This window comes from Phaenicophaeus curvirostris, chromosome 8, assembly GCF_032191515.1.
Source record: "Phaenicophaeus curvirostris isolate KB17595 chromosome 8, BPBGC_Pcur_1.0, whole genome shotgun sequence".
NCBI classification, from domain to species: Eukaryota; Metazoa; Chordata; class Aves; order Cuculiformes; family Cuculidae; genus Phaenicophaeus; species Phaenicophaeus curvirostris.
In genome coordinates, this window is record NC_091399.1 from 6,780,624 (window position 1) to 6,799,052 (window position 18,429).

At 46.8% G+C, this 18,429-nt stretch overlaps 1 protein-coding gene across 2 annotated transcripts in view; it reads left to right on the plus strand.

Annotated features, from left to right (window-relative positions):
- Window positions 1-1,329: 1,329 nt before the first annotated feature.
- Window positions 1,330-18,429, plus strand: part of RGL1 (ral guanine nucleotide dissociation stimulator like 1) — a 78,332-nt gene continuing 61,232 nt past the window's right edge. For both annotated transcript variants that reach the window (XR_011337849.1, XM_069862323.1), the window contains exons 1-2: window positions 1,330-1,559; window positions 2,176-2,286. Coding sequence is in view for 1 of the 2 variants with exons in the window: in XM_069862323.1 (XP_069718424.1) it covers window positions 1,533-1,559; window positions 2,176-2,286 (138 nt within the window). In the remaining variant the exon portion in view is untranslated. The remainder of the gene's footprint in view (window positions 1,560-2,175; window positions 2,287-18,429) is intronic.

Here is an 18,429-nt window from a genome sequence, read left to right on the forward strand (position 1 = left end):
TTTATCCCCTAGTTACCTGCACACCCTGCACACCCTGTCCCTGCTCTTTGCACCTCGCTGTCTGCAGGAGGAGACTTGTGCTGGGGAGTCCTGCCCTGGCACTGCAGGGCTCACACAGACAGGAGGAGGAAAGCCCTGGGAGTCTGCCTTCCGGCAGGTGGGGAAGTGGTCTGACAGCAAGACCCAACAGTTGCACTAGGGTCACTGCAACAGGTCACCTGATAAATTTGTGCAAATAAGTTCATAGGATCCTAGAATGGTTTGGGTTGAAAGAGATGTTAAAGATAAGTGAGTTCCAACACCCCTGCCACAGGCAGGGACATCTCCCTCTGGATCAGATTGCTTAAAGTGCCATCCAACCTGGCCTTGAAACCTTGGTCTGGGGCTCTCGTACAATCATGGAATGATTTGGGTTGGAAGGGATGTTAAAGGTAATAGAGCTCCAACCCCCTGCCATGGGCAGGGACACCTCCTGCTGGATCTGGGTGCTCCAAGCCCCATCCAACCTGGCCTTGAACACCTCCATCTGAGGACAGGCTGAGAGAGTTGGGGTTGTTCAGCCTGGAGAAGAGAAGGTGCTGGGGTGACCTTATAGTGACCTTCCAGAACATGAAGGGGCTCCAGGAGAGCTGGAAGGGGCTTTTTACAAGGGCTTGGAGCGATGGGACGAGGAGGAACAGCTTTAAACCGGAGAGGGGCAGATTTAGAATAGACAGAAGGAGGAATTTCATAGAATCATAGAATAACCAGGTTGGAAGAGACCCACTGGATCATCGAGTCCAACCATTCCTATCAAACACTAAACCATGTCCCTTAGCACCTCGTACACCCGTCCCTTAAACACGCCCAGGAAAGGTGACTCAACCCCCTCCCTGGGCAGCCTGTTCCAGTGCCCAACGACCCTTTCTGTGAAATATTTTTTTTCTAATGTTTCTTCATGATGAGGAGGCTTCCAGGTCGCCCAGGGAATCCCTGGAGGTGTTCAAGGCCAGGTTGAATGGGGCTTGGAGCAACCTGATCCAGTAGGAGGTGTGCCCAGGGCTTGGTATTAGACGATTTTTAAGGTCCCTTCCGACTGAGACCGTTCTGTGATCCTGTCCCATGAACGCCTCCAGGGATGGGACATCCACAGCTTGCCAGGCCGACGCGGGGAAAAAGAATCCCTCCCTCACGCCTGACCTCCCTCTTCCCCCTCCCCGGGTCGAGCGGGGCAGGCAGGGCTGGGCAGGGCCCGTGGCTCCGCCCTGCCGGGAGGCGCCTCCGCAGCGCCCGTCCCAGCGCCGCCGGGCTCGGCTCCTCGCCCCGCTCGGGGCAGCCGCCCGGCTGCGGGGCTCGCTCCGGCAGCGCCTCGGGGGCTCCCCGCTTGCGGGGGGAGCTCAGGGTCGGAGCTCCCCCGGGTTCGGAGCTCCCCGGCCGCGGGGCTGCCCGGGTTCGGAGCTCCCCTTTTTCGGGGCTCCCCCGTTTCGGAGGTCCCCGGTTGCGGGGAGCAGCGCTGGCAGCGGGGAGCGACGAGCCCCGGGGAGGCACCGAGGATGAAACTGCTGTGGAGAGCTAAAATGGTAACGAAACCCCCGTGCCCCGTCCCGGCACGGCGCCGGGATGCGGGCGCTCCCGCACCAGCCTCGCACCTTCCCCTCTCTCTCGTTTCTGCCTTCTAAAGCCTCGATTCTGTGCCTTCCGCAGCTTGAGATTTTGGAAAAGCGAACCCCGAGCCCCCCTCTTGTCCAAAACAATAAAGGCGTGTTCTGTTTTAAACGCTTGTTGGCTTCCAAGTTGCAAGAGTTTGAAAAAGAGCGATTCCTTCCCGAAGTGAAAGGGCGAAGAGATTAATTGCTTTAGAAAAGAGGGAGGGGGAGGGAAGAGAAGGCTGCTAATCAAAACCAAACGATTTCCTTAGAAAAGGCTTTATACAACTATTTAAAATATGTGCTGGTCTAGGAAAAACAGTCCAATGGAAAGTCAGGGTATCTCGAAAGCTCGCCAGGAATATCTCCAGCGTTCCTTCACCTAAAAGCACCCGGGGTTGCTTTGCTTGTTGTGTTTACTTTGTGCAACCCACCTTCTGCCCTCACCTGTGCGCGAAGCATCTGGTATAGATCGTGCTTAGCAGAAGAGGGAAAACCTTCCTTACTCTCTGTTTTTTTTTTTTTTTCCCCTCTGTCCTTGCCCCGGCAGAGCACACTTCAGGATGGAGGCGAAGAGGTAGAAGAGGGGGCTGTCTACCACGTCACCCTGAGAAGAGTGCAGATTCAGCAGGCTGCCAACAAAGGAGCCAGATGGCTCGGGGTAAGTAAAGCTCGTGGACTTCGGAGCCTGCTCAGGGAGCTGAACGCCATGCAAATCATTGTGATATTAACTTCTAGCACTGCTTGCTCTCACTGTTCTATAAAAACCCCCAAACGCTCAAGTTGTCTGTCTGGGTCATCTGAAATAACTCTCTCCTTGCCTTGACTCTTCCTCTTTCTCGGTGTGTAAAATTTGACCAGTTGTGGCTGTGGATCAGATGGTAGCACAGAAATAAGGATCTTTGCTTGTGGCCTGGGAAGCTGAACATTTAATAGCGGTTTCAGACTGAGCTGTGGCTCATTTCTGCTGTTGGGAACCTCTCTCTAGTCTTCTAGTCTTGGTATTTTGACTAAGAGAGTTCTCTGAAAAGTTGGCAGAAAGTTTCTCAAAACTTAAGTGAATATAGGTCTGGGTCTTACTGCATTCTCAGCTGGATGAGAAATTAATTGTCTGCATTTCTGCCAGAATTACAGCTCTGGATTGTTTTTCAAGGGTGTATTTCAAAGCAAAATGCTTAAGCTGTAAGTAAAATGAACTTAAATGCACAGACACTCAATCTGAGGTTCGGCTGAGCACCTTCACCTTTGTCAGGCCAAGTCCCCAGCTGGTAAAGTGTCCTCGCTTGATTGGAATCAGTGCAGCTGTAGCAGTTTGAGTCAGATTTTCAGGAGGTGGCTGTAACTTTCATACTATTTGTTATGTTTATACATTTTTCTCTGAGATCAAAGGCAGTAATGTTAGAACGTGGTTTGATGCAGTGTCCAGGTTGGTATCTTAAAGACTTCTGAAAGTGCCCTGAGATTTAGATCAAATAGTTTTCCTGCAAAGTCCCATGACATAAAACAATACAGCAGTGCTGAAACCACAGTCAAGGAGGATAAGGAAAGTCTGTCTTGCATGTCCTGCTTAGACTCTCCCCTTGCCTTGTTTCCAAGAAGTGCATAGAGTTCTAATCAGAACAGATATTTCCAAATCTGCTTCCTTTGAGTGGCACATTTCCCATCTCTGCCTCCTGTTTTTACCAGGAAAAATATTAGAAATATTTTTGAGCTCCTGTAGATTTCCCATTTGGTGGTTTTGTGCAAGAGGTGGAGATCATGTCGAATGTATCTGTATCCCATAAGCATACTTTGGAAAAGCAGATTTTTTTTCCTGTTTCAGCTGTGTTGTTCCATAGATGTAGAAGGGGGTTGCCAGATCTTGGTCATATCCTCAAAGGAAGAGTGCAGGTGTGTTGCTGAGGTCATCACTACAGCTGATGGTGCCGATCTTAATAGGAGGACAAGGGAGTGCAAGGTCACGGAAGGGACTTCTAGCTTGCTGTGGCTAGTGTTAGTTTTTCCAAGTCAGAACTGAGCCCTGTTTGTGGGGAAGGAGGTGCTGGGTCAGAAGCCCATTAAATGTTGTGTGGGATCAGAGCAGGGGGTGATCCAGCGGTTCCAGAGTGGTTAGTTCCTAAGTGCCCATCCAGGGTTCTTGAATAGTTGGCCCAGTTCAGAGAGCACAATGTGTTTCAAAGCCAATCGTGAGATTACAGCTGAGGAATTGTAAGTGTGTCTCTTGTGTTTCAAGCTTCTACAATTAATACAAGAAAAAGACAAACAGGCTGTGGCTTATGCAGCCGTTGGCAGTTCTGTAACTTCCAGAAGCGTGAAGCTTTTGTGTAAATAGCGAAATTCTTCACTTTGAATTTAATATTAGACAGCAAATGATGCCAATAATAGCTGGTTTTGTCACTCAGTACTAAAGACTTTAGGTGCAACAGTGTTATGAAATATTAAAAGTTGTAGTAGCAGCTCAGTGGTGTGATAGATAACTGCATGAAAGCACTATCCTGACTAAAAAGAACTTAGAGACTCAGTATCAAAGGAGGCTTGTCTGTACACACACGTTGTCTCAGTTGGTGATTGGTATCCGAGGCACTGGTATCAGCTTTACAACAGCCTGGTTTTCTTGAGTTATTTGTAGACATCAAGGCAATGGAGAGTCTTAACAAAACTTCAAAAGCCAGTTGTACCTTCTGGAGATGTTGAGAGAGAATACCTCCCAAACGCAGTAGGTTCAATGGGAAAAAGCCTGAAGGCATTTATTGAAAATGAAGTGGTTTTTGGTATCTCCAGGGTAGACCTTAGGAGGTCTCCGTGATCTTGATGCAGATGATGGAGACATAAGGAGCAAGCCACGAAGGCAGTAGAAACTGAGGTAGGTGGCCTAACTCCTTTGTGAGAGAGAAGGATGTAGAAGTAGAGATTTGTGTGTATGTATGGCACCCTCAAAAGAGGGAATGAGGAGAATGCTTTCTGCAACAGGCTTTTGAGTGGACATTCAGTATCCTTTTGAATGGTGTTACGTCAGGCTAGAGGAAAAAGGTGTATTGGTAACTAGAATAGAAGGTTTGAGAGTACAGCAAGGAATTTTAATGATATGGCCTGAAAGAAAAGGTTGTATTTTAAAACTGTGACAGAAAGAACCTGAAAAATGACATCTGAGGATGTAAAGACAGCCTGTAGGGAGGCTGGCACCCTGACAGTCAGACAGGATGGTGTTATTGTCTATGAAGAAAGCAGAAAAGACAGGTGAAGAGTCGAGGTTTTTTGATCCTGAACTGAAGCCAGGTACCCATGATATGAAACAGAGACAAGCTGAATCATACCGTAGCCAGAAGCAGATAAGAACAGTGGCTGTAAAAGTAGATCAGCTGCTCAACATCTGAATTTCTGTTGCCAGGAGCAGTCTGCTGGCAGGGTACAAATGGCATTGGAGAAGGTGATGAACTTCAGTCAGTGATTTATTGTAAATAGTAAACTGAAAAGTAAACGGTTTATTGAAAGAGAAAGGAAAAAGCAGCAGGTGGAGAGATGGGGGGAATTTTTATAAGGTGAAAGGCTGAAAGAGACTTTGATTAAGAGAGTGATGGGCCTGTGGGGGGCAAAAGGTGCAAGAGAAATTGGAGTGAGGTGGGATGGGATCCACTGGACAGGTGAAAGGATTAGAGGACCACAGGAAAGGAACTTTGGAACTTGTTCAAGAGTTCCTTTGCAAAGGCTGCAGAATTTGAAGAGCTGGGACTGCAGATGTAGAATGGGATTAAAATGAAATACTGGAATTGTTTGATGATGGAGTGGACAAAATTGAAGAAAGAGGGAAGGAAAAAAAGGTCTTTCTGGTGAAGGTCATGGGCCTGGTTGTCATGTTTGTGCCAAATGCCAGTGGATGCCACGCTGAAGATGCACCAGGGCTAGGGATGAGCAGAATGGGCCTTACAGAGAGGGAAAGAGAAAAGAAAGAACAGTGTAAGACAGTATCACAGGAAGAAAATGACTGATGGTATAAATAGCAAAGAGGCAAGCAAGGGGGGTTGTTTAAGGCTGCTGGGGTCAGTGCATGTTCTTGGCAGCTGGCAAGAACTGAACTGAGGCAGCAGATACCATTGCCAGCCAATTCCTTCATCAAGTATGAGTGATGCATCCAGTAAGAGGTCTTGCTGCAGCAGTGGGGTTTGCTTTAAACTGCTTTTCAGGACATGATTATGTTCAGTAGAAAGGTAAGGAGAGTGGGTCAGGGCGATGCTGAGCTGTGCAGTGGCCCGCTTGGGGACTGTGGGAAGTGTTAGATGATGTCAAGTGACATAGTTCAGGTAGTTGAATGTGTGACCTTGGAAGTCAGAATGGCAAATGCCACCTTGGCTTCTGGCTTGGACAAGGGGAAAAAGACTTCCAGAGGAGAGTGCAGGAATAATCATCTAAAAAAGAATTTTTTTTAGGATCAGACTTTGACAAATAGCGAAGAACTCTTGTCAGCAGACAAAGCTGTATCAGAGAGTTAAAGTAAGGGTTGCCAAAAGTCAAGCCTTACCAAGCAAATGAAACCAAACAGCTCAAAGTTTGTCAGCTGTATTAGAACAGAAAAACAAGCCTGCTTCACAGAAAGAATGAGGTAGGAGTTGCAGTTATGCTATGTATAACCCAAAAAACCTTAATCAATGTTTGCCTATTTTCTATAAAGATGACAAAGATGAACCTCTAGGTTGATGGTAACAATGGCATAGGGGGTTTTCAAAGGTCTTCAAGTTGTGTCTCTGCTTAAGAGCTTAGTGTGCCCCTGCTGGGCAGCTGGTAGGTAGTGTCTAGTTCAAAACCATAAGGGAGCTGGTTTATGAAAGGGTAGTTGAGCAGCAAGGAGTTTTAATTCATTGTTCAAGACAGAAATGCTGTTGTACAACTGGGGAACAGTAGGTGCGGTACCTTTATTTGGGGTAGCGGTGGTATGATCTAGGTAGGCACAAGATATTTGTCTCATGAAGGTAACTGATCTTCTGGATTTCAAAAGGGCTGTGGATTTAATCTGTCTGTTTGTTTGAAAATCTGCTCTTGAAATTATACTTTGAAGAGACTGAGGAATTCTGTTTTGAAGGACCTGTTGGAGAAGAGCTGCTGTGGCAGCTCAGGCTAGGAGCGGGACTGTTGGCCTGGAGACAAGTGCCTTTGGGAGCTCTGCGTGGTTGGTCCTGTGTTTGAGCTGCGGTCGGGTGTTCATTAGGATTGGTGATAGGAAGGCAGAATGACGCTGACAAAATCTGATGAGCTAGAAGAGGACGAAGACGCCTAGAGGATGCAAATACCCTACAAAACAGGAAATGGAAATGTCATGCTCAGTTGTTTTAGGTCATTGCCAGCAGAAGTGGGAAGCACGAAACTCCTTGTAGAGTGTCCTGGGGCTCAGTCTGCAATTTTGGTTACTTTTGAGAAAACTGATTTAGACTGGAAGGGAGACAGGAGAGGAGTTTTGGGATCATCAAGAAAATGATAAATATATCAGGTTATAATCTGAAGACTATAGCTTAGTTAGGCTAAGAAAATTAAGATTTAGAGAGTATGCTATTAATACCTATAAAAACATGAAGTAAACACAATGGAAGGAAAAGCACTGTTCACACCAGCTACAGACCCGTGTCCGAATTGTCAGCAATTAGAAGAAAGCTTCAAATCATCAGAGTAATGAGGTAATGGACTTCTGCTCCAGCAAGAGTGAAGGAAGCGAAGGACCCAAGAGCATCAACATTGGAGCTGGATCAGTTGGTGAAGAGGATTCTAAAGTAATTTCCTTTGATTGCCGCACACAGCATCCTGCAATTGTATGTTTATAAGCCAAGAGGAAATACAAGAGCAAGAAAGTGTGCAGCAAAGGGGAGGATTGTGGTAGATCATCAGTGTGGAAGTTGCATTTTTGAGGGGAAAATGTGGGAGTTTGTTGCAAGAGTCTGTGGGGCCAGATGGGATTCACCCAAGGGTATTGAAGGAGCTGGTGGATGTGCTGGCCAAACCCCTTTCCATCATCTTCCAACAGTCCTGGAAGACTGGGGAAGTCCCACTGGACTGGAGGCTGGCTGATGTTGTGCCCATCTACAAGAAGGGTCGCAGGGAGGACCCAGGGAACTCCAGGCCTGTCAGTGTGACCTCAGTGCCAGGGAAAGTCATGGAGCAGGTGATCTTGAGTGCTACCATGAAGCACATGAAAGAGAACCGGGTGATCAGGCCCAGTCAACATGGGTTCACAAAAGGCAGGTCTTGCCAAACTAACCTGATCGCCTTCTATGACAAAGTGACTCAGCTGCTGGATGAGGGAAAGGCTGTGGATGTGGTCTTCCTGGACTTCAGCAAAGCCTTTGACACAGTCTCTCACAGCATTCTGCTTCAGAAACCGTCAGCCTCTGGCCTGGACAGGCGCACACTCTCCTGGGTGGAAAACTGGTTGGCTGGAGGGCCCAGAGAGTGGTGGTAAATGGTGTGAAATCCAGCTGGAGGCCAGTGACAAGTGGGGTTCTGGAGGGCTCAGTGCTGTGTCCAGCCCTGTTCAATGTCTTTATCAATGACCTGGATGAAGGCATCGAGTGCACCCTTAGCAAGTTTGGAGATGACACTAAGCTGGGTGGAAGTGTTGATCTGCTGGAGGGTAGGGAGGCTCTGCAAAGGGATCTGAACAGGCTGGACCGCTGGGCAGAGTCCAATGGCATGAGGTTTAACAAGACCAAATGCCGGGTCCTGCACTTGGGGCACAACAACCCTATGCAGTGCTACAGACTAGGAGAAGTCTGGCTGGAAAGCTGCCTGGAGGAGAGGGACCTGGGGGTGTTGGTTGACAGGGCCTGAACATGAGCCAGCAGTGGCCCAGGTGGCCAAGAAGGGCAATGGCATCTTGGCTTGTATCAGAAACAGCGTGACCAGCAGGTCCAGGGAGGTTCTTCTCCCTCTGTACTCGGCACTGGTGAGACCAGAAAGAAGAAAGAGAAAGAAGAGAGGAGAGTCCAGAGAAGAGAGACTATAGAGGGGAACACGCCGAGCAGCTACATTGTGGTAGAAGTCCCCCATGGCCTCATCCAGAGTGATGAAGAAAAGGTGTGGCCATAAAGCTTTGGTTAATTCAAGGTAGATAGTGGTGCCGATCTCTCCTGCTGCTGGAGAGACCAGTATACAGGGCAGTTGCTGTTGAATTTTGGCTTTGAAGTTGTTGTAGATGCAGCGAGAGAATGGCAGATGGAAGTAAGGAGTGGAGCAGATGGATGGAGCATGTCTTGATTGTGCAGGTGTCTGCATTGGCACTGGGAGTGGAATATGGAGATGTGGATGCAGAAGAGTAGCGCAGAGGTGCTAGAGGATGTTAGTGTGGAATTGTAGGAGGGAGAACACTGGTGTAAGAAGAATGGAGTGGATACAATACTGGGGAAAATGAGTGGTGAAAGGTGGGGGTGTGGCAGGGACCGATGGACACGAAGATTAGGAAATGAAGAGCAAACAAGTTTTTAAAATGCTGTGAAGTGACTTTTGTAGACCTCCTTGCTAACCAGCTGGAGTGCTTTGTTTCACCCTTCCAACACTTAGGGAGGGGTGGGCCACCAGTGTCCAGCCCTGGAGGAATCTGGAGGAGCAGAGAGGAATGAGCCTTTGAGACAGGCAAGGCTTCCTACTGCCTGCAAATGTTTTTGCTATCAGTGTCCAGATAAATCTGTGAAGGAGTGAAGGAGACACCTGCACTCTGCCTCTGGAGTTTTTAATTGGGACAGGTCTCGGGAAATGCAGCCAGGAAGGAGAGTTCCCTGAGCCTCGTGCACTGGAGAAGGCCTGTAGGGATTGTATTTCCACATCTTAAATGGTTGCTAAGCTTTGAGAGCCAATCCTCAAGCTCTACTGATGGATGACACAGACTGCTTTTCCTTTGAGTCTTAAATATCCAGATAACAAAGAAGTACCGTGTTCTCTCATGGCCAGTATGGCCTGGTTTAGTTAGCCATTCATTACACATCTAGAGCAGATTTTAGATATGTGGTTTTCGTCTTTCTGCTTTCCTTTTCTTGGCCACAGCTAAACTTCTGGCTCTGGGGTTTGCTAAGGCAGAGATGGATTCAAAACATGACTTGTCTCAAGGTGTCTTTAATGCCGTAACATTGGGTGTATAGCAGAACGTGTTCTTCCAAAACTGTAAAAGAGCTGCTGTAGAAGGGCACTTCAAATACATTCAAAATTCTGACAGGGGAAAAGCTGAAAAGTGCCAGATATATCATTAAATATTTTGGGGTTTTCTTAACACCGACATTATTTGATAACTACCTTTTCTGAGAATTTTGTGGTGTTTTAAAAATGATTTTTGAGTCTTGCTCTGCACACTGCATGTGACCACAAGCTTGGCTTCTAAACACCTCCACAGTCGAATACATTGGCAGGAAGCTCGTGTTGGAGAGTTTGGTCAGAAAAACATTACAGAAATGTCTGTATAACTAATCTGTATCCCAGTTAGGTCCTAGGACATAACTTTCTCTTTGATTTGAACAATATGTTAGAAAAGGAGCTTTCATTTTGGAGTTTTTTCTTTCTAATGCTGAGCTCGTAAATATGGGTTGAGATTTAAGTGGTGCCTGGAACCATCAACGTTTTTGGAACATGAAAAACCTCAAATTTTCTCTGAGCCTGCTCCTGCCCTCCCATGTGCCCTTCTGAGGCGGCTCTGCAATTTCTTTTTCATCTTACTTTTGGGTCCCAGATGTGCTCATCAAGTGTAGTTTCCTGTGCAACCAGCAGGCAAGGACTTGGCTGATCTTTCTCCTTGCTGCAGCTTGTTGTTTTGTCTCTTGATTTATAGCATATGTTGATCCCTTTTGGGCTAAATCAGACTCTTTGGAATAGGGTTCCTGCAGCCTGTCCTGACCGCTCAGACCAAGGCCAGGGTGTAATTCTGACCATGTGTTTGGCAGAAGCAGATCCCAAGGAGCTGACAGGCTCTCTAGAGAAACTGGGTTGCACTATTGTCTGCGCTGAGTGCTGTCTTCTCCAAGGAACTGTCTTGGAGATGGAGAAGGAAGAAAGATGGGCTGTGCTGACATTGATTTTGCGTGGTGAAAGATGCCTATCAGTTGCTGGAGAAGCACGAAGAGGGTATATAGGAGGTGTTTCAGAGAGAACCGAATGATTTTCGGTCCTGAGCTTGGGGCCCAACAACCCTATGCAGTGCTACAGACTAGGAGAAGTCTGTCTAGAAAGCTGCCTGGAGGAGAGGGACCTGGGGGTGTTGGTTGACAGCCGACTGAATATGAGCCAGCAGGGGCCCCGGTGGCCAAGAAGGCCAATGGCATCTTGGCTTGGATCAGAAACAGCGTGACCAGCAGGTCCAGGGAGGTTCTTCTCCCTCTGTACTCGGCACTGGTGAGACTGCTCCGTGAATCCTGTGTTCAGTTCTGGGCCCCTCACCACAAGAAGGATGTTGAGGCTCTGGAGCGAGTCCAGAGAAGAGCAACGAAGCTGGGGAAGGGGCTGGAGAACAGGCCTTATGAGGAACAGCTGAGAGAGCTGGGGCTGTTTAGCCTGGAGAAGAGGAGGCTGAGGGGAGACCTCATTGCCCTCTATAACTACCTGAAAGGAGGTTGTGGAGAGGAGGGTGCTGGCCTCTTCTCCCAAGTGACAGGGGACAGGATGAGAGGGAATGGCCTCAAGCTCTGCCGGGGAGATTTAGGCTGGACATTAGGAAAAAATGTTTCACGTAAAGGGTCATTGGGCACTGGCAGAGGCTGCCCAGGGAGGTGGTTGAGTCACCTTCCCTGGCGGTGTTTAAGGGATGGGTGGACGAGGTAGAAGGGGCATGGTTTAGTGATTGATAGGAATGGTTGGACTCGATGATCCAGTGGGTCTCTTCCAACCTGGTTATTCTATGATTCTGTGATTTTACCTGTGGACAGGTACATAGTTATCAAAAAGAAAACCTTGGCATCTCAGTCAGCTTGCGTTTTGGTTATGAGTGGGCTCTTTCCTCCTGTCCCTTCGTTCAGGTGTGAGCCTACCAGCACCATAGCGTCATAACCCTTATTACCGACTTCTTGTGGAGTGTTTTTCTCCTGACTTCCTGGTTCAGGCACAAATCTCTGCTCCAGGGATGTCCCTAGTAGCATCCTTTGTTGTGGTCACCAGCTGGGTAAAGGCTGTGTGTGGAACAGACACTCAAAAATGAAACTTGAGCTTATTATGAGTTTTAAAATGGAAGCCTGAAAGATTACTGTATTCTCCTTTCCCAGTTCTAAATACAAAATGCATAATTAGAAGGGTAAACGGCTTTGTAGCATAGTGTCATGCTCCTGGTTGGGTTTAAAACCTCCCTTCCAAGCTGTCAGAGGGTGACAGGATGACAGTGCTTTAATCACACTGTGTTATTAACACTAATATGAGACTGTAGGATACTTCTGTAAGGCCACATGGAACTAGGGAGAGAAACACAGGCAGAGGCATCTCTCCCTAATGATCATTATATGAAGTGGAATATTGAGAGGCAGGGAGGCCTCTTGAGCAAATGGTGGTGTGGGCTGCACTGTTCTGGTTTGGCACTGGCTGCGTGACTGCATTTCAGAAACCTGACAGCCAGTCTGCTTGTCTGTGCAAACTGGCGTTGGGTGTACTTTCAGCTTGTCTGCAACACGTAGGAGTATAACAGCACTGTACTATACATCTCCACTGGGAATCCCTCTGATAGCCAGGATGCTCATCTTTAAGCTCTGCTTCTTTCATGGTGGAGGTTCTCCTTGAACTGGAAAATCTTAATTATCGTGCTGCTACTGTCACTGAATGTTATAGAATCATAGAATAGTTAGGGTTGGAAGGGACCATTCAGTCCCACCCCCTGCCATGGGCAGGGACACCTCCCACTGGATCAGGCTGCCCAAGCCCCATCCAACCTGGCCTTGAACACCTCCAGGGATGGGGCAGCCACAGCTTCCCTGGGCAACCTGGGCCAGGGCCTCGCCACCCTCATTGTGAAGGAATTCCTCCTTGTATCTAGTCTAAATCTGCCCCTCTCTGGTTTATCCCCATTGCCCCTTGTCCTGTCACTCCAAGCGTTTGTAAACAGTCCCTCTCCAGCTTTCTTGTAGCCCCTTCAGGCACTGGAAGGTTGCTCTAAGGTCTCTTTGGAACAACCCCAACTCTCTCACGGCCTGTCTTCGTACGGGAGGTGCTCCAGCCCTCGGATCATCTTTGTAGCTTCCTCTGGACCTGTCCCAACAGCTCCATCTCATTCTTATGTTGAGGATTCCAGAACTGGACACAGGACTCCAGATGAGGTCTCCCAGGAGAGGAACAGAGGAGCAGAATCCCCTCCCTCGCCCTGCTGGCCACGCTGCTTTTGAAGCAGCCCAGGACACGGTTGGTTTCTGGGCTGCGAGAGCACGCTGCTGGCTCATATTGAGCTTCTCATCAGCCAGCACCCCAAGTCCTTCTCTGCAGGGCTGCTCTCAATCACATCATCCCCCATCTGGTACTTAAACTGGGGATTGCTCCACTCCAGGTGAAGGACCTTGCACTTGCCCTTGTTGAACCTCCTGAGGTTCAACAATTATCTTGCTTTCTTTTTCAAGAAGAAGTACGTGAAAGGAAAAGCAAACAAACAAACAAACAAACCAGCTTGCTCTGCGAAGAAACTGGCATTTTGTTTGTGAATGCTAGAAGATCTAGGTCAGTTATTGGGTTAAAGTAGTGTTGGCAAGGAATGTGGTGATGTGTCATTGGAAAGCCTGGGAGAAGCCGCACACGAACTGGACTGAGATGCTGTAAGAGAATAAGAGAATAGCCCTGGAGAAACCATTAGTTTTACAGTTTGGGTTTTGATGTTTTGATTTGAGAAACAGGCTGAAGCATTGCGAGCATATTAGTCACGCTTGGATTTAAATTTGGCTTTGGTAAACCTAATTAAAAATATGTTCAGTGACAGTGTGTAAATGCACGCTTTGAACTTGCATCTCTTACTACTGCTTTAGGAATCTCTTTTCTAACTATCCAGCTTTCTATGGCCACCACTGTGAGGGGTCTGGCTGCGTGAAGAAGGGAGCACAAAATGATCAGATCACAGCCTATCCCCCTGAAAAAAAGTGGAGTTACCTTGTGTGAAAGGGGTAAATGAATGCTAACTCAGTGTGAAGCCTGTTCTTCCTTGTCTTTGTGTAGCCAGCCTGTAGGATCTTGTAAAGCTCACCCCAGTAAGATAGTATCAGGGACTTTAAGACATTATCTCCATACAAATGAGTTTTTATTTCTTTTAACACCAGAAAAAGTGTGTCCCTCTTGCGTTTGATGTCTGATATTTGTAGCGGATTGCTCAGGCAGCAGTAAAGCTGTTTTTGCCCGGTGGCTGTGGCCTGAGTTGATAGACCATTCTCTGAACCCCAGGATGGTTTAGTTGCATACTTTTCTGTATCTTCTCATGGTTAACACAGATACATCTGGACCTCATTCCTAAAGGGCTGAGCACTTGACCAGCAGTTGTCTCCAGGGAGTTGTCATGGTTTGCTCCTGCAGTCTCCCAGAACTTCTTTTTGCTCTTGATTCATCCCCAAAATACCGCCCCTTTGTGTTCACGGGCCGTACAAGCTCTCATAGTTCTTCATGGGTGGTTCCCCAGCCTGCAGGCTTACATTGTGGGCTCAGCTGTAAAGCCTATGTTATGCTTTCATACCTTCTGCAATAAGAATTTTATTGAGATGTATGAAAATGTGTTTCGGTTTGGTTTGGTTTTTTATAAAGTTTTAAAACTATAGTGAGGGGTTCTGTGTTTTGGACACAGAAATCCATTTACTGTTTATAAAAATCACTTTACCTTAGGCCAAGATGAACTCGTGCTGGCCCCCGAATACAGCTGCTGTCTGGTTCAGCGCAGCAGTGTGCCACCAATAATTTAGGGACTAGAAGGAAAGTGCAAATACATGCAAGTGAACCTATAATGGTCTTGAATTCTTACAGCGTCTTTCATCCAAATGACTTTCAAAGCATGGCCACAAATTTTCACCCGACAGGCTATGTAAAGTATGTCGTAATATAACATTGTATAGAAGTATGGTTTGAGTGGGGCTTAAAACTCAGCAGCAGTGGTGTTGCCTGGGTAGAGCTCCCCTTTATTTGGGAGGAGGGAAAGAGAGGAATAAAAAGTATTTTGGGGACAATGTGACTTTAAAGAGGTTGTTTTTGAGGTTGCCAAAGAGATTGAAGCATTAGAAAAAGTCCTGGGGGAGATGGATTCGCTGTCAAAGTTGCATGGCAGTATTTATTTAGTGGCTTCATAGTGTTATCATGTGGAGATCTTATCCACAAGTAGCATATATGCCACAAGGAGCAGCTGCTTAACAATGCGGAGCAGCACATTGAAACCATTTGAGACCAGAAGGGATTTAATTGAAGCCACTTGGGAAGAAGACCAGGACTTCCAAGGGTCCAGAGTTCCGTGGAAGCATTTGCCCATTGCAGTTGGAAAGCAAGCTTGGGTACTAAGCTATAGCCAGGAAGCAGGGAATGAAGCAAAGCTTAGAAAATACTACTAAGGAGATTACAATAGCACCTTGCTCATTCATGATGCTTGTTTCCCTCATCTCAAAGAGAAGGAAACTGGAAAAGTGACTCCTAGATGGGAAAGGATTGTTGCTGTTTGGAGACACTGAAAAGGTGAGGTGAATTTGGGTGCAGCTAGGGTTGGCGTGCAGGGTTAGCAATAATAATCCTGTTAAGTCTTTGCAGGCTTGAGGCCTGATATCAGCAGTGAATAGCAGGATGTAGCGAAGGCATTTAAAACAGCGAGTGGAGGAGAGACACCTCATCTCCAGGGAGTGGTTGGTGGATTTGAAAGCAAGGCGAGGAGACAGAAATGTGTTGCTTCACATTGTATGTCATTAACCTGAAGGACTTGCTGCTAGAAAAAGTAATTTAGTCCAACTGAGTCTAATTCAGAAAGATCAGACATTTATATAAATAATAAGTGCATGAATGCTATCTGAGATTTAAAGTACAAGACGTGTAGCGTTTTGTGACTGAGGTATAAAACAAACACCACCTGCAGCCGAGAAGAGTCTTTCCCTTTAAACTGGCGATTCTGTCTTGGGTGTTATTTCTTCACCTTTCTCTATGGCCTCTGGCTATTGTCAGAGGGAAAAACCTGTAGTTTAGTTCAAAATGACAATTATTATGTGTTGCTGTTTATAAAGTTCTGGTTTCAATTTGTTTGTAGCAAATATTTAACGAGGCAGAATAAAATTGAATACAGGCACACATAAAAAGAATCCTGAGAACTTTAATGTCCAGAAGATGTTAGGGCCATATTGCAACACAGTGTGGGAGCTTGTCGTGGGCCTGTTTTCCAGCAGCCCTGCCCTCCTTCTGGTCAGTGAGGACACTGGGACCTCAGATCCTGCTTTTGTTCCGTGAATAAAACCGGAGTTTGCAGCTTGCTGTTTTAGACTCTGCAAATGTAGGAATTGCGTGGGTTGCTCTTTGCTTTACCCATTCAACTTCATAATAGCCACTTTAAAAATAAGGCAGCCAGAAGAGAGCATGGGACTCTACATGTGGTCTCATCAGACCCTTTATGCAGTGGAAGAATAATGTCCTTTGACTTGCTTCAGTACCCTTTATTTATACTTTGCAGAATTGTTTGCTTTTTGTTGCTGCTTCCAAGCTTTGTGCTGAAAGATTTAATGTTCTGCCTACTCTGACCCTTCAGAACCTTGCTCTGATCCGTGTGCTGCACTGTGACCTCTGAGGGTAGGACTTTCAACAGACTTTTTTTGCCGGCCTCTTATGTTTCTCTACATGTAGTTGCCTAAGCCATCTGTTGCCCATCAGACTGTAGCTCCTCTTTAAAAGCTTTGGCCACCAAAATGAGATTGTGGCAGCCTCTACCTTAGGTGTGAAGCTTTTTGTGTTAATTTCCTCACCTCTAATGTACTTACGATTCATTTTGAGACTTAGTGGTCTGAGGAGTGTAGAGGCAAACCCTTGTGCTTTAATACAACTGCACAGATTCAAACCTAGGAGACGGAGAACTCTTCTACCGCACCGAACACACAACAGAAGTTCTCCAGCTGAGCAAGATCCTCCTGATATGCCCTGGGACTCTGTTGATTTAGGCTAGGCATAAGGAAGAATTTCTTCACCGTGAGAGTGGTGAGGCACTGGCACAGACTGCTCAGAGGAGTTGTGGCTGCCCGATCCCTGGAGGTGTTCAAGGCCAGGTTGGATGGGCCTTGGGCGGCCTGATCCAGTGGGAGGTGTCCCTGCCCATGGCAGGGGTGGAACTGGGTAATCTTTAAGGTCCCTTCCAACCCAAACTATTCTGTGATTCTATTGTTCTATGTACCATCTTTACTGGTGAAATTTTGGAGAGTGATACACTCTTCTTGCAGCTATGGAGGCTTGACTCTTCTAATGCTCTCTGTGAAGAGCAAGTGTGTTGGATGAGACACTAGAGCTTATCTCCTCCATCCTAAAGCCTTCCGGCAAGACCCCAGGAGCTGCCAGGCAGTGTCTCTCCTGTGGAGCAGGCTGCTGCGTCCTAGTGGACTGCAGTGGCTTCCAGTGCTGCCTGGGTCTCCAGCTCATGACCACTGGGTCACTGTGGCACTAATGGAGTGGAGGCATTTAAAATGCTTTTGTGGAGTGATCTTGTTATTATACTCTGTTCTTTCATCTGTTTTCCTCTTACGTCCTTCCCACCTTTTTGTTCTGAAAGCAGTGTAAGGGATTATTTTCCTTTCCCGTCCCACCCCCTCATCTGCTTTGTGCAGTTGCCTTTCTCCTCGCAAAGGCTCAACCTTTCTCCCAGCCAATAGCTGATTCTCCCTTTCCAGGGAGTTTGTGGGCTCTTTGTGCAATAAAACATGTTTTCATTATAAAGCAGCATTTTCTACTGAGAGGTCTTGGAACGATTGAAAAATGGAATGACTGAATGCTTTGAGATGTGTTCAAATTATGGCTATTGGGTTTCAAATTGAAGGCTTTGTGATCTATCTCACGTAGTAGCTTAGTCGTCTTGATCGCTGTGGCTCCTTCTGACCCTTAAAGATCAAAACTTCTGAGTATCTATATGTCCCAAAGCAGAAATAGACCATCGTGTTAGAGGTATTGAGGACTTTATTTCCTCCTTTATTTCCTTTATGCCCCACATAAAGTTGCAAAAAAGTTTGCATGCATTGAATCGTATGGAGTTTCCATTTTGACTTTATAACAGTCACCTGGATAAAACTTATCAGATCAAGTTGGTAACATTTCAAAGTTTTATTGGTGTTGGGATGCCAATGACGTTTCAGTGCACCCTTCAGGACGATCTGCTGGCTTCAGTGCAGAAGAGATGAGTTTGCTAAATGTTCCTGACGTGTGTTTGGAAGCCAGTTTGCGCACTACATGCAAATACAACAAGAAAATGATTAGGACGATAAGCCTATGCATCCTTTTGTCTGCTTGCTTTGTTTGTGGTAATCTCTAGCTGTACCTGCAGCATGTTTTGTATTTTCAGAGTGAAAACCCTTCAGGGCAGGGATGGTGTCCTACGTTTTGACGTGGCAGCCGTTGTGCTACTGTTGGCAGTGTTTTATAACTAACAATAACGTATTTAATTTGGAAGTCGGATCTTAGGCTTTTGCGTTCCTCCCATTGAGTGCTTCTGATGGATTCTGGCTGTGCTCTTGCTCTGCTGGCTCCCTGCAGCACACAAAATGTGAATGAACTCTTGCACACTTACTTAAACCACGAGCCTTGCATTCTTCTTCCTGCAAAAACAGTTGTCTTGTTTGGAAAACATCAGGTGGCCGTAGAGTCTGAACAGGCTGGCGAAGAACAGAGATCTGCTCTGAAC